General features: G+C 45.0%; 2 protein-coding genes and 1 pseudogene across 2 annotated transcripts; 2 read left to right on the top strand and 1 right to left on the bottom strand.

The window, feature by feature from the left end:
* LOC137159850 (olfactory receptor 52K1-like) overlaps window positions 1-15,105 on the bottom strand; it is a 50,358-nt pseudogene that overhangs the window by 18,707 nt on the left and 16,546 nt on the right.
* LOC137159839 (olfactory receptor 52K1-like) lies at window positions 846-1,808 on the top strand. Its single transcript, XM_067558299.1, has one exon. The coding sequence runs from the start codon at window positions 846-848 to the stop codon at window positions 1,806-1,808; it is 963 nt and encodes a 320-aa protein (XP_067414400.1).
* On the top strand, window positions 9,078-10,043 carry LOC137159822 (olfactory receptor 52K1-like). Its single transcript, XM_067558282.1, has one exon. It carries the CDS (start codon window positions 9,078-9,080, stop codon window positions 10,041-10,043), a length of 966 nt encoding a protein of 321 aa, XP_067414383.1.

The raw sequence follows: 15,105 nt of genomic DNA on the forward strand, positions 1-15,105 counted from the left end.
AAGTCAAGGCCAGAATTCCACTGTCCAGTCTGTGCTAAACAAGCAACTTGCCACCGTCTCTTTCTGATACAGATCTCACTACTATTATCTATTCTGTTCTCACGTCGAGGGTAGACTCCTACAATGACCTCTATATTGGCCAACATCTTTAAGACCATTTGGAAACTTGTGAAGAACACAGCTGACCACTTGTTGAGAGGCATATGTTGCTGTGAGCTGATGACACAAGCTGGGATCGGCACTGGATGCCCCCTGAGATTTCCAGACAGAGTGAAATTCTAATGCAGTCTATTCAGGTTCCTACAGTGTGTCCATCCCAGTAATGTCTGATGATCTTCCAGCAATGCATTATTGATACCAATACCGCTGAGCTAACCTGAAGTATTTGAGCTATGGGCTAGAGGGGAAGGAGGCTGGTGGCAAGCTGGTTCCTGCAGGGGAACTTCACATTTGGAACTCTCAGCCCCACAGACCCAAAATAACCTGCATATGTTAAGATTCAAGGACTGCTGTAAACTCCATCTCTTTTCCTGCCTTCTCTCTAGTTTAACCACTAGCAGGTCTTCTAAAGGAAAGGCTTGGAAAAAGGCCGCAATCCAAAGCCTGCTAAACTCAAAGGAATTATTTCCACAAATTTTAATGGGCTTTGGATCAGATCGACAAAACTTAGGTCTAATACAGAGTCATCACTAACACAAGCAGAGGCACCTGATGAACTCAATGGGAGGGGCATCCCCTTCTCCCAGAGGTGACTGGCCCTAGTCTGTACTTAATTTACAGGGTCTGTTCATTCCATGTGTTGTGTTTTATTGAAAGGAAAGACGTAGCTGTAATATTTGCAAAAGATGCCACGACAAGACAATCTGTCAGATGGCAACAGCGCAGGCTCTGATCCGTCAGTGTTCTTCCTGAGCGGCATCCCAGGCCTGGAAGCCATGCACATCTGGATCTCCATCCCCTTCTGCTCAATGTTCACTGTGGCCATTCTAGGGAACTGCACCCTCTTGTATGTTATCAAGACAGAGGCCTCCCTCCACAAGCCCATGTTCTATTTCCTCGCCATGCTGGCCTTCATCGACCTGGTTCTATCCACAACCACCATGCCGAAATTACTGAGCATCTTTTGGTTTAATTCCAAGGAGATCAGCTTTAATGCCTGCCTGGTGCAGATGTTTTTCCTTTACTCATTCTACCACATGGAGTCTTGTGTGCTGGTGGCCATGGCCTTTGACAGGTATGTGGCCATCTGCAATCCCCTGAGGTATGCCACCATCCTGACCAATTCAGTGATAGCAAAGATCGGGCTGGCAGCTTTGACCCGGGCTGTTCTCATAATGGTACCTGTGCTCTTCCTCCTCAGGAGGCTGCCCTTCTGCCAGTCCCACGTCATCTCCCATTGCTACTGCGAACACATGGCAGTGGTGAAGCTGGCCTGTGCCAACACCAGTTTAAATAACATCTATGGGATCTTCGTAACTCTCTTCACTGTGGGGGTGGATCTGACGTTCATCACCCTGTCGTATGTCAAGATCCTAAGGACTGTGTTAAGCCTGGCATCCAAGAAAGAACAACTGAAGGCTTTCAGCACTTGTGTTTCCCACCTTTGCGCCATCTTAATGGTTTACACTCCAGTGGTTTTAACCTCAATAATTCACAGGTTTGGCCACCAAGTCTCCCCTCACGTACACATCCTGTTGGCCACTTTCTACTTCCTCCTTCCTCCCATGATGAATCCCATCGTGTACGGGGTGAAAACAAAACAGATTCGTGATAGGGTGCGTCTCTTGTTACGAGGGAAAAAATTCTAGGCTGAACATTGTGTGGCATCCAGTACATGGAAACGCATTAGCAAGTTCTCTATCCCCCTAAACACATCAGGAGAGTTAGCGCAGACGCACCTTTCTGCAGCATTCTGGACAATTTTAGAGCTTTTAAAATAATATGGGGTTAAGGATCTAGTCATGCTGGAGTGGGAACTCCCTCTCCTTTGCAGCGGTGCATCATACAGTCGCTGGGCTCTACCTGACCTGTGTTGGCCAACATCGAAGTTGTACTTAGCTGTGGTCCTGCCTCATTTGTCCATCACTAGCAGTAGAGCTAGACTTGCTCAGTCCTTGCAAGTATGGAGGTGAAACTACTTCTGTAACATTGCCCAGTAGCTCAGTGACTGAACTAGAAACTCATCCCAGGTCTCTGGCATCCCATTCCAGTGCTCTATCCACTACACCCTGCTGCCTCCATGACAATGAGATTATTTCCATTTGAATAAGACAATTTCATGGATTGCAATCCGTATGACATGGTGTTTCTGTAGTAGCCAGTTCCCTACCACATTCTCTTTCAGTCCCACTGAACTTCAGTACCATTCAGCATCTAATTTGGGGCTGAAATAGGGCCCAGCCCAATTGTTACCACATCAGTGACCTGAAGAAGACCTCTGTCTAGCTCGACAGCTCGTGTCTTTCCCCAAAAGAAACTGGGCCAATAAAAGATGTTGCCTCCAACAGCTTTCCTCTCTAGGTCAGTGGGAGTCCATCCTTTAACTGCAATGGGGTCACCTTTCACCTAGAAGGGTCAAAAAGCTGTGGGGCTAGTTCTCAGAAATGATCAACTCCCACATTTGTTATTGGCCGCAGTGGGAGGTCATTGGTTCCCATTTCTCAGGATATTAGAGTAGGCTACACTAGGAAGGCTTTGCCAGCATAGGTATCCCAGGAGAACCTTCGAAAGGAAATGCAGCTTATAGCAGCATAAGGAGATCTTTTGTTGGTATAGGCCAACCTCTTCCCAAATGATACAAGCTGTATTGTGAAAAGGACTGTTTTGCTAATATAGTTGTGTCTACACAGGCATTTTTCCTAGCATATCTATGTGAGTTAGAGGTGTGTTTTTCACACTCCTAACTGGAATAGCTGTGCCAGTAAAACTTTGTATCGTAGAATCAGTTCATTTCACATCTGGTAACATCAGAACAACACAACAGAGCATGGAATGTTTGTGTGGGCTAGGACAGTGGGTTGGAGACACTCTTCTGAGAGACCCCTGGCTAATTTAGTGCATTCAACACAGCTCTCTTCTCTGGATTTCTGAAATCGATATCATAGACTTCAGACAGAACTGTCATTAGGTTACTGGGCCTCAGCCAAGGTGTAGAGATGAAAATGAAATTGTATTAACATGAAATTGGAAATGGAAATTTTTTTTATAAACGAGTTTTTAATGAAATTGTCCCAAATGAGATAATGAATTATGAATGAGAGACTTTGTGAATGAGAATTTATTAATGAGATTTAATAAGATTTATGAATGAAATTCATTTTATAAAAGAAATCTCTTTGTACCTTATATAAATGAAATTGTCTTTATATCTTATGATTGTTTGCTTTGACTCCATCTTTGTGACTGAAATGTGAGTTAGCCTGACTTTGCTTTGACTCTATCTTTGTATTTTAACTCCATGTTACCTTATCTGCCCTGAGTTCTCACTGCGCTGAGTTGTCAGCCTGTTCAGTGAATGTGGCATGAGTGGTATCAGAATAGGTAATAGAATCAGATACCAGCCTCAGACTGTCCTAATAATGATTGGGAGGAGTACAGATGCCAGCCCCACCCCCATGAAAACGGCTGAAGAATACAGAGGAGTGTCTCAAAAGCATAGCAGAATCCACCCTGAAAACAAGAATGATACACAAAGGAAATAAAGAAATCTGCAATCATCTGGTGACTGATGAATCACACAGAACCTGGAGGCAGCATGACACAGCAGGATTCACAGAACTGTCTACTCTAAGAAATGGGCGAGAATGGAGATGCTTTGGGCACATCCTGCAGCAACGAGATCAGCAGAGCATCAGAACACGTCCGACAGAAGCCCGGCTCCAATACACCCTCGCGCTCAGCTAAGCTGGCCATTAAGCTGACAAGGCCCCGATTACATCTTGTAACTATAGCAACTGTAGCTACAGGACACTGTGTATGTGTGAGTGGGATAATTGCTAGTATCGTTATACTTTGATAAATGCTAATTTCTTTGTGCTTTTAATAAACGTGGCATATTGCCTTGTCCCCTGAAAAACTTTCTGCATATATTGTAAGCATAACAATGTCATGCAATTATATTACTGGGCTTCAATCAAGGCATGCAATCTGAGCTTTGTATTCTGCCATGGCTAGGCAAACGTCTTGTGTCTCCGAATGTGCCTGGGAATTCATGCTCGATTGCCATTTCCATGACCCCGGGTTTCCTGGTTTTGCTCTTGTTCCCTGCTCTTGTTGTTTCCTTGATGGCAGAGCAAATCACCAGAAGCTGAAACAAAGAGCAGGCACAGGTCAGCACCGTCCTTGATGATCCATGGCAGAAATGGCTTTTTTTTCTCTGGCTCACCTACCCACAATATGCCCTGGCATGCTCACCACAGCCTTCCCATGATAGCCCCTATATCCACCCTGTAATTCTAGGCACTGCAAGAGAGAAAACTGAAAACATTTCCACAGACAAAGCCGCGGCTTCATGTGTTCAGCTCCCTGTATTCTTCTACTGCACCAGCTGGCCGGTTACAAGCGATATTGACAGTGACCCTCAAGTCAAACTTACTTCATCTGTCCCCATCACTCCCCCAGTCACCCAGGCTAAAAGATGGGCTTTGCCGCACACTTGGCAGATTAATAAATCCACGCTGGGTGAATCAAGACGGGGAAGTGTATCTTGATTCTGGACACTTTGTGATCAGTGTGGATACCTATGAGACACGGTATGCCCGATTTGCAGATAAATAAGGTTTAATGTGCTAGATTTTCTATAAATATACTGGTTAGATACACAGCCAAAAATTAACCCAATATATCACACTCACTAAGCCTGGAGAGCTAAGCAGTTACTCAGAACACTATATACAGGAACGGCTTTCTTCAGGGGCCCCTCCAGGGAGTCAGTGGATCCTCTGGTCCAACCAGAAGCACCTCCCGCGGAGTCAGGTGTTGATGGAGCGCCCCCTTTTGTCTTAGTGGTGACTTCTTACATCTTTCCATAAACAACCTTCACCTAATTATCTCTCTCTCATTATCATATATGCTAATTACCTTCATTGGGTTTCCACCCTTAACTACATTCCATTCTCACCATGATAATTAGGGTCATCAAAACAACATCTGGTGATAGGAGGGGCACCCCCAGACATTCAAGGATAACTTGTCATTCCCATCACCGTTATCTATGTGCAGCTGCAAGCAAACAGTATCTGTATTCTGTCTTATTATGTGCCATGCTATGCAGAAACTGAGACATCTATAAGGTTACAGAGTAGTCCTATTCATCTCTGCCAACTGGAAGATGTCATCCTACAGGGGTCAGAATAGCCAAGCAAGCAACTGAAGCTATGCTAGGCCTGTAAGACAGTGGTCAAGGAACTCAAATTTTACTGAGCCTCCAACAGTGTATACCAAAGTGACCACCTCTCACAGAGGGGGTTCTGCTGGCACCAACCTCCCTCTAAAAGGAGAGGCCAGTTCAAGAATCTCCAATGCTCTATCTGTCTTCTAGGTTCTTGCTTTGCTGCCATTAGCATGCCTGAAACAGTGGCAGTATCAGGGTTTGTGTACACACTGAGCAATAGCCCCATGGCAGCATGTATCTGAGCTCTGGTCAACAGCAGGATATAGACCCTAGACTTCAGAAAAGCAGACTTTGACTCCCTCAGGGAGCTGATGGGCAGGATCCTGTGGGAGGCAAAGATGAGGGGGAAAGAAGTCCAAGAGAGTTGACTGTAATTTAAAGAAATCTTATTGAGGGTGCAGGAACAAACCATCCTGTTATGCAGAAAGAATAGCAAATATGGCAGGCAAACAGTTTGGCTTAACAGAGAAATCTTCAGTGAGCTTAAACTCAAAAAGAAAGCTTACAAGAAGTGGAAGCTTGGTGAGATGACTAGGGAAGGGCATAAAATACTGCTCGAGCATGCAGGAGTGAAATCTGGAAGGCCAAAGCACAACTGGAGCTGCAGCTAGCAAGGGACGTGAAAGGTAACAAGAAGGGTTTCTATAGGTATGTTAGGAAGAAGAAGGTGGTCAGGGAAAGTGTGGGCCTCTTCCAGAATGGGGGAGGCCACCTAGTGACAGATGATGTGGAAAAAGCTGAAGTACTCGATGCTTTTTTTGGCTCTGTCTTTACAGAAGAGGTCAACTACCAGACCACTGCACTGGGCAGCACAGAATGGGGGTGGGGGGGAGGTGAGCAGCCCTCAGTGCTGGAAGAAGAGGTTCAGGACTATTTAGAAAGGCTGAACATGCTCAAATCCATGGGGCCGGATGCAATGCGTGCGAGGGTGCTGAGGGAGTTGGCTGATGTGATTGCAGAACTATTGAAAACTCGAGCTATTGAAAACAGAACTATTGAAAACTAGAGCTGACTGTATGGCTGCAATGGGTGAGTGGGTCTGCCTAGACCGAGGTTCAGGGGATTCTTCAGGATAAAAGAAGCCGTATGTATGTAAGATGTAATTATAAATCTCTTTACCAAACCAACTTCCATTCATATTCAAGCTCAAGCAGCGCCCTAAACACACAGGGTGACGTCTTGCACATTGTGCATGAATTTTTACACCTGCTTAATTCAGGTATGTCAATCTACTGGTGCAGATGTCTTTTGGGGAGGGTTTTCACCCTTTTTAGTAGACATGTGCAACATGGCCCACAGTTGTATGCGCTCTGTCGAGGCTTTGGCCCAAACTTTTTCATGTAGATGTAGAGGTTAACAGCCACACAGGAGAAAAGACATGCGTTAATCTACAATCATCTCTTGCTGTGACTCCCTAGGCTCCACCGCAAATGTACCACTAAAATGACCCAAGTCTCTGAACTCCCATCAGGGGAGTATAGTCAGCAAGTTGTTACTAGAAGGTATAAATACTCTCACCCAGCTGATCCTGGCTGAGTGGAGAGTCGTGCAGTTTGTGGATGACTGCAGCATTTGCTGAGAGTGAGGAAGACCCAGAGTTCAGGTGAGCTGGGGTAGTTTGTGGTCAAGTTAATTAAGGATCTTTCTAAAATGGAAATTTTTCAAGCAAATGGAGCGATTTGGGCCAAATATGTTACCAGATGTACTGGTGTAAAACCAGAATGATTGTGGATTTTCACCCTTATAAGTGAGAGCAGAGTGAGGTTGGTCATTTAGAAGTGAACTATTTCATCCCATCAAAACTGGAAAACAAATCTGTACCAAGAAACGGTTGAGTATTCAAAAAATCAGGGTGTTAGAGTTACACACCCAGCCTTAGTTCTCTCCCCTTGTGCAAATACATCGTGACATGCTCTTTGTGCTGTATCTGTGTTATCGAGGGAGGTTTCAGTCTCAGGAAATATATGTTGGGGGTCTCATACTGCCACTAGTGAAACTTTCTGTTGATGATACAAGCCTGGGGCTATTCAACAATCTCATCAGTGATTTGGAAGTAAATCTAAAATCTGTGCTGACAATCTTTGGTGATGACCCAGAGATTGGCAGATTGGCAAATAATTATTAGGACAGGGCAGTCCTCAATCGTTTGTTCAACTGGCCTAACTTGAACAATGTGCAGCTGATTACAACTAAACATAAAGTCACACATCTCGGACTCTAGAATGTAGATCACAATTACAGGATGGGGGACATTGTTTTAGAAAGCACTGACTGAAAAATGAATTTGGGCTCGTGATGTGAACTGAAATGTACATGAGATCCCGGTGGAGGTGAAGAGAGCAAATGCCTTCCTGCAAGGTGTAAGTGGGAGACTATCGAGCTGAAATATAGAGGTGTCTGGCTGGGAGTGACCATTACTGCACACTGATTCTAGGTCCAGTGTCCTCATTTTAGAAAGGGAAAAGAGATTCAGGAATTATTTCACACCTGGAAAATGAGGCTGATAGCCAGAGACTAAAGACATCAATCAATTTAGTTTATCCAAGGGAAGGTGAAAGGTGATTTGATCACAGTCTTTAAGTTCAAAGATGGGAAGAGATTTCTGACTTAAGAAAGTTCTTTAATGTGGCAGACAAAGGCAGAATGAGGTCTAATGGTTGGGAGCTGAGACTGGACAAATTCAGATCAGAAACAAGGCGCACATTCCTAGAACAAAGCAAACTAACTCTCGGAACAACCTGTCTAGGGATGTGGCTGGATCGCCATCACCTGAAGTCTTTAAATGAAGACTAGATGCCTTACTCAGGGATGGGTTTTAGCACAAAGTTATGGGCTTGATGGAGAAATCACTTGGTGAAATTCTGTGGCCTGTGGTATTCAGAAGGCTTTATTAGATGATCGTAATGGTTACTTCTTGCCTTAACATCTATGAATCTATAATTATTTGATCCCAATATTTTCCCAGTTAAAGAAATCATAGCTAAATCTGGGTTGCAGAATCTTATAGTATTTTCTCCTCTTTCATCCTGGAACTGAGGGTACGTCTACAGACCCTGCACGCCCAGCTAGCACATGTATCAATAGCACTGTAGATGATGAGGTGCTGCTTAGGTGAGTAAAGTACAGGCATGCCAGAACTTTAAGGTGTACACCCTACATAGCCTTCTGATAGCAGATGCCATTTCTACTATTTAATGTGTTGCTGCATCCCTGTTGCAGAACCTTTACCCATTACAGCACATGGCTCCAGGTTGTTTAGCTTCCAGCAATAATTTAATGATACCAACAGTGCTGTGATCAGCTGCTTCCGGGGGGAGGGGGCTTTCGTTTTGGCGCTCCCCCTGTTTTAGGCCCAAAATGTGTCGAGCTTCAGGGAATGCGGCCAATCCCATCTCTTTTCCTGCCCTCTCTCCAGTGTAACCATTAGCAAATTTTCTAAAGGAAACACTTGGAGAAAAAGGCCGAATCCAACCTCTGCTGATGTCAAAGAATTATTTCCACACACTTTCACAACTTTGGATTAGATTCATCCCTGACATGGGCAGAGGCTCCTGATGGACTCAACGGAGGTGCATCCCCTTCTTCCAGAGCTGACTGTCCCCTACTATGTATCTAATTTACAGGATCTGTTCATTCCATGTGTTGTGTTTTATTGAAAGGAAAGACACTGCTGTCAGACTTGCAAATGAAGTCACGACAAGACAACCTGTCAGGTTCCAGCAGCGCAGGCTCTGATCTGTCAGTGTTCTTCCTGACTGGCATCCCGGGGCTGGAAGCCATGCACTTCTGGATCTCCATCCCCTTCTGCTCAGTGTTCGCTGTGGCCCTTCTAGGAAACTGCACCATCTTGTATGTTATCAAGACGGAGCCCTCCCTCCACAAGCCCATGTACTATTTCCTCGCCATGCTGGCTGTCATCGACCTGGTCGTATCCGCAACTACCATGCCGAAATCACTGAGCATCTTCTGGTTCAATTCCAGGGAGATCAGCTTTACTGCCTGCCTGGTGCAGATGTTTTTCATTCACTCGTTCTTATGCATGGAAACTGCTGTGCTGTTGGCCATGGCCTTTGACAGGTATGTGGCCATTTGCAACCCCCTGAGGTACGCCACCATCCTGACAAACTCAGTGATAGCAAAGATCGGGCTGCTGGCTTTGACCCGCGCTGTTCTCCTTGTGGTCCCTGTGCCATTCTTCCTCAGCAGGCTGCCCTTCTGCCAGTCCCACATCATCTCCCATTGCTTCTGCGAACACATGGCAGTGGTGAAGCTGGCCTGTGCCGACACCAGGTTCAATAATATCTATGGGATTGTCGCAACTCTCATCATCGTGGGGCTGGATCTGATGTTCATCACCCTGTCGTATTCCAAGATCCTAAGGAGTGTCTTAAGGGTGGCCTCGAAGGAAGAGCAGCTGAAGGCTTTCAGCACTTGTGTTTCCCACCTTTGCGCCATCTTAATTTTTTACACCCCAGTGGTTCTCTCCTCAATTATTCACAGGTTTGGTCACCAAGTTGCCCCTCACATACACATCCTGATGGCCAATTTCTATCTCCTATTCCCTCCCATGATGAATCCCATCGTGTATGGGGTGAAAACCAAACAGATTCGCATCAGAGTGCATCTCCTGTTCCAAGGGAAAAGGTTCTAGGCTGTCATTGTGTGTAGTCTCATACTGGGTAACCCATCATGTGTGTCCCCACCCCTCTAAACATGTCAGCAGAGTGAATGCAGAGTGTTCCTTTCTGCAGCATCTTGCATCCTCGATAGTTTTGAACATCTGGGCATGATAGATTTGGAACTCGCTCTCTTTTGTACAGGGTGCAGCATACAGTCCCGGGAATCTCCCTAAACTATACTGGCCAACATGGAAGTTTTACTTGGCTGTGGTCCTGCCTCATTTGTCCATTACTAGCAAGAGGCCACATATAGGTGTAGACTACGCTAGAAAGTCTTTGCTTGCATAGTTGTACCAGCAGCACTTTCTAAAGGAAATGCAGCTTCTAGCAGCATAAGGAGCTCTTTTGTTGGGATAAGTAAATCTCCTCCCCAAATGATGCAAGTCGTATTGTCAAAAGGACACTTTAGCTGATATAGTTGTGTCTACACACTGGGTATTTTTCACACTCGTGACTGGAATGGCTGTGCCAACAAAAGCTTGTAGTGTAGACCTGGCGTATGCAATTGTGGTCTGGAGAAACAGTTCTTTTCAAGTCTATGTGCAGATTAGGGGTATAGGGAGGAAACAGACGGAGAGTGTCTAATCTTCATATTTCAAATGCCATGAGCTGTGCAGTAGGGGCCCTGGATCTTCACCCAGTACAAGGAGGAGTCGCTTGACTGGTGCAGATTCCGTGCCATGTATAGAGTCATAGAATCCTAGAAGATTAGGGATGGAAGGGACCTCAGGAAGTCATTTAGTCCAGCCCCTGCACAAAGCAGGACCAACACCAACTAAATCATCCCAGCCAGGGCTTTGTCAAGCCGTGCCTTAAAAACCGCTAAAGATGGAGATTCCACCACCTCCCTAGGTAACCCATTCCAGTGCTTCACCCCCTCCTAGGGAAAAAGTGTTTCCTAATATCCAACCTAGACCTCCCCATCTTCAGCTTGAGACCGTAGCTCCTATTTCTGTCTTCTGCCACCACTGAAAACTTCCTAGCTCCATCCTCCTGGAACCCCACTTCAGGTAGTTGAAGGCTTCTATCAAATCCCCCCTCACTCTTGTCTTTTGTATATTGAATAAGTTTCCTCATCGTCTCCTCATAAGTCACATGCTCCAGCCCCTTAATCATTTTCTTTGCCATCTGCTGGACTCTCTCCAATTTTTCCTGTAGATCCTTCCTGCAGTGCGGAGGCCAAAACTGGACACAACACTCCAAATGTGGCCTCACCAGTGTCGAATAGAGGGTAATAATCACTTCCCTCGATCTAATGGGAAGGCTCCTATGAAGGCAGCCCAATACGCCATTAGCCTTCTTGTCAGGAAGGGCACACTATTGAGTCATAGACTTATAGACTTAAGGTCAGAAGGGACCAATATGTTCAGCTAGCCTGACTTCCTGCACAACCAGACCACAGAACCTCACTCACCCACTGATGTAATAGACCCCCAACCTATGATTCAGCTATTAAAGTCCTGAAATCATGGTTTAAAGACTTCAGGGTATAGAGAATCCACCAGAGAGTGCACCAACAGGTGACCTGTGCCCCATGCTGCAGAGGAACGTGAAAAAACCTCAGGGCCTATGCCAATCTGCCCTGGGAGAAAATTCCTTCCCAACCCCAAATATGAGACTGAAGTAAACCATGAGTATGTGGACAAGACTCACCAGCCAGACACCCAGAAAGATTTCTCTGTAGCAACTCAGAACCCACCCCAGCTAACATCCCATCACAGCCCACTGGGCACATTAACTGCTAGTAGTCAAAGATCAGTTTATTGCCAAATTGAGCTGTCCCATCATACCATCCCCTCCATAAACTTATCAAGCTCAATCTTGAGGCCAGCTAGGTTTTTGGCTCCACTGCTCCCCTTGGAAGGCAGGTCCAGAACTTCACTCCTCTAATGGTTAGAAACCTTGGTCTAATTTCAAGTTGAAACTTCCTGATGGCCACTTCATGTCCATTCGTTCTTGTGTCCACATTGGTGCTGAACTTAAATAACTCCTCTCCCTCCCTTGTATTTATCCCTTCAATTATTTATAGAGAGCAATCATAGCTCCCCAGAGCCTTCTTTTGGTTAGGGTAAACAAGCCAAACTCTTTCAGTCTCCTTGCATAAGGCAGGTTTTCCCTTTCTCGGATCATCCTGGTAGCCCTTTTCTGCACCTATTTCGGTTTAAATTCATCTTTCTTAAATATGGGAGAACAAAACTGCAAGTAGTAGTCCAGATGAGGTTTCACTAGTGTTGATTCTGGAAACCTTATGATCAGTGTGGATAGCCTTCCATAAACCCTTCCATAAACAACTTTCACCTACTTATATCTCTCTCATTATCATATATGCTAATTACCTTCATTGGGTTTCCACCCTTAACTACATCCCATTCTCACCATGATAATTGGGGTTGTCAAAACAACATCTGGTGATAGGAGGGGTGTAATAGAAGTATGCCCATTGGCAATAAAACAGTGTACCCCCAGATGTTAAAGGATAACTTGTTCCCATCACATTATCTATGTACAGCTGCAAGCACACAGTATCTGTATTTTGTCTTGTTATGTGCCATGCTATGCAGAAACTGAGACATCTATAAGGTTATTCAGTCTCTGCCAACTGGAAGATGTCATGCTACAGGGGTCAGAATAGCCAAGCAAGCAACTGAAGCTATGCTAGGCCTGTAGAACAATGGTCAAGCAACTCAGATTGTACTGGGCCTCCAACAACTAGCTGTAATGGTACTAACACCTGCCTATGTCTTGTGGAAATTCCTCACTTGATGCACCCCAGTATCACATTAGATTCTTTCGTGGCCACATCACATTGGTGGCTCATAGTCATCCTGTGATAAACCAGTATGACCAGGTCCTTCTCCTCCTCTGTCACTTCCAACTGATGTGAATGAACTAAATGAATCAACTAAATGAAACAGAACCCTGGCCCTCTCTTTGTGTGTATATCTGCACGTCAATAAAATATTTGGGAAAATGTCTTTCTCTGCTTTGCTATCACCTTTATTCCTGTTGACTAGTATATATGCGGGCGAACATATATATTATATATATATATATATCATATTAATAATATGTATTATTTACACCACATATATACTGGTATACGTAATGTAGGAATAACACAAACCACAACTATTGTGACAGTGGTATAGCTGAAACAGGCATATCCCATAATCCTGTTCACTTATACTAAGTATCCCATAATACCTTGCATTTGCTTAACTGAGCATTTGGCACAATCAGATAGGAAATGTGTCAAAATCAAGATATGTTTTTTTCTAGGTCTTGTACTAGGGAAGTACCTTCACAGACCAGTATCTGGAATGCTAGTGTCCAAAAGAAAGATAAAAGAGGACCAAAACAAGTCAGGGATCTGGAAAAAAACAGAAGGGTTGGATTTGAGGGACATGTAAAGAAACATATAATTGTAAAATCATATAAATAATATCATCTGAAATGTGCAGCTGGGGGAGCACACCTTCTGGGTAAGGTGAATGTAACATCACTGCATGGAACGGCTTTTTGGAGACTGATATCAGATCAAATTCTTTTTCCTGTACCATATTAATAAACCTGATGGCCATTGGCTATTTGGTCTCTTGCATCTATTTCATAAGAAAAGAATGAACTGAAGTGTGGTTGTGACGTTCCTCTCTGCAATCTGGACTGGTGTATAGCTGTGTCACCCCATTCCCTCACTCCTGGAGCCTGTCTTGCACTTGCTCTGCATATGCACCTCCATGTGCTCATAAGCACTCATGCGACATCGCAAGAAACATACTGCTATAGCAATGATCTTCAGTATGCCATGAGCATTCCAGTAACAGCTACATGACATATTTTGGGTTAAACAACACACAGTTACACTATAAGGGTGAACATGAATGATACACAGTCATACCACAAGGGTGCACGTGGGGTGCAGTGTATCTCAATGGGCAAGCAATTGACTGTACAATTTATCATAATTCCAGAGAGTTATAGGGTGGGGGTTCTCATAGCAAAGCAAGGTAAGAGGGGCTTCAGGTGTTGGTTATTTGGGTGACACAGCGATTCACCAGTCCATATTACAGAGGAGAATGTGACACACATTTGTAGGCACAGATGGCAGTAACCTATTCTGGCCACTGCCACTTTCTGGGAGGTCAGCAATAGGACCCCAGCATCTAAACAGTGCACCTCCAGCCCCGATTAAAACTGGATGAATTCCATTCATAGTATCATAGTATCTTTTCCATCTTACCGGACTGAGCCTCAGCCAGCTCCCAGCCTCAGACAGACACTGGCTATTCCAGTCCAGTGCTCCCGCTGGGCTGGGTGTGATGGAGCTGTAAAAGTGGATGTCATCAGTATGTTGAACATTACCGTTTATGTCCCTCATCTAACTCAGCAGCTTCATGTGCAGTTTGCCCAGGAGAGGGGACAAAATAACGCCCCTGTACTATGGGGCATGAGAGTTCCTGCAGGAAACTGTCCCCTGAGACCTCCCCCAGAGGGAGAAATGCTGTCTCACTCATCTTACAAGGAACAGGTCACAGCCAAATAAAACTTTGTGGTCAGTAGAACGGAAGGTTCCTGACAGCGCCACAAGAATCAGTCGGGACACTGGATCTTCACCCAGCATGAGGATGAGACCCTCGACCAGTGCAGATCCTGTACCATATACAGAATCATAGAATCACAGATTAAGATTGGAAGGGACCCCAGGAGGTCATCTAGTCCAACCCTATGCTCCGAGAAGGCCAAACCCACCTAAATCATCCCAGCCAGGGATTTCTCAAGCCAGGCCTTAGTAAACACTAAGGATGGAGATTCCACCAGCTCCCTAGGTAACTCATTCCAGTGCTTCACCACCTTCCTAGTGAAATATTTTTCCCTAATATCCAACCTAGAACTCCCCCACTGCAACTTGAGACCATTGCTCCTTGTTCTGTCATCTGCCACCACTGAGAACAGCCTAGCTCTATCTTCCCTGGAACCCCCTTTTCAGGTAGCTGAAGAAAGGTATCAAATACCCGCCTTCTTCTCTTCTGCAGA

This window comes from Emydura macquarii, unplaced genomic scaffold, assembly GCF_026122565.2.
Source record: "Emydura macquarii macquarii isolate MOO-44397 ecotype Brisbane River unplaced genomic scaffold, CSIRO-AGI_Emac_v2 contig_1946, whole genome shotgun sequence".
Lineage (NCBI taxonomy): Eukaryota > Metazoa > Chordata > Testudines > Chelidae > Emydura > Emydura macquarii.

What these genes read in the sequence shown, in the direction of transcription:
- LOC137159839 (XM_067558299.1), top strand. Translation starts at nt 846, where the DNA reads ATGCCACGACAAGACAATCTGTCAGATGGCAACAGCGCAGGCTCTGAT.
- LOC137159822 (XM_067558282.1), top strand. Translation starts at nt 9,078, where the DNA reads ATGAAGTCACGACAAGACAACCTGTCAGGTTCCAGCAGCGCAGGCTCT.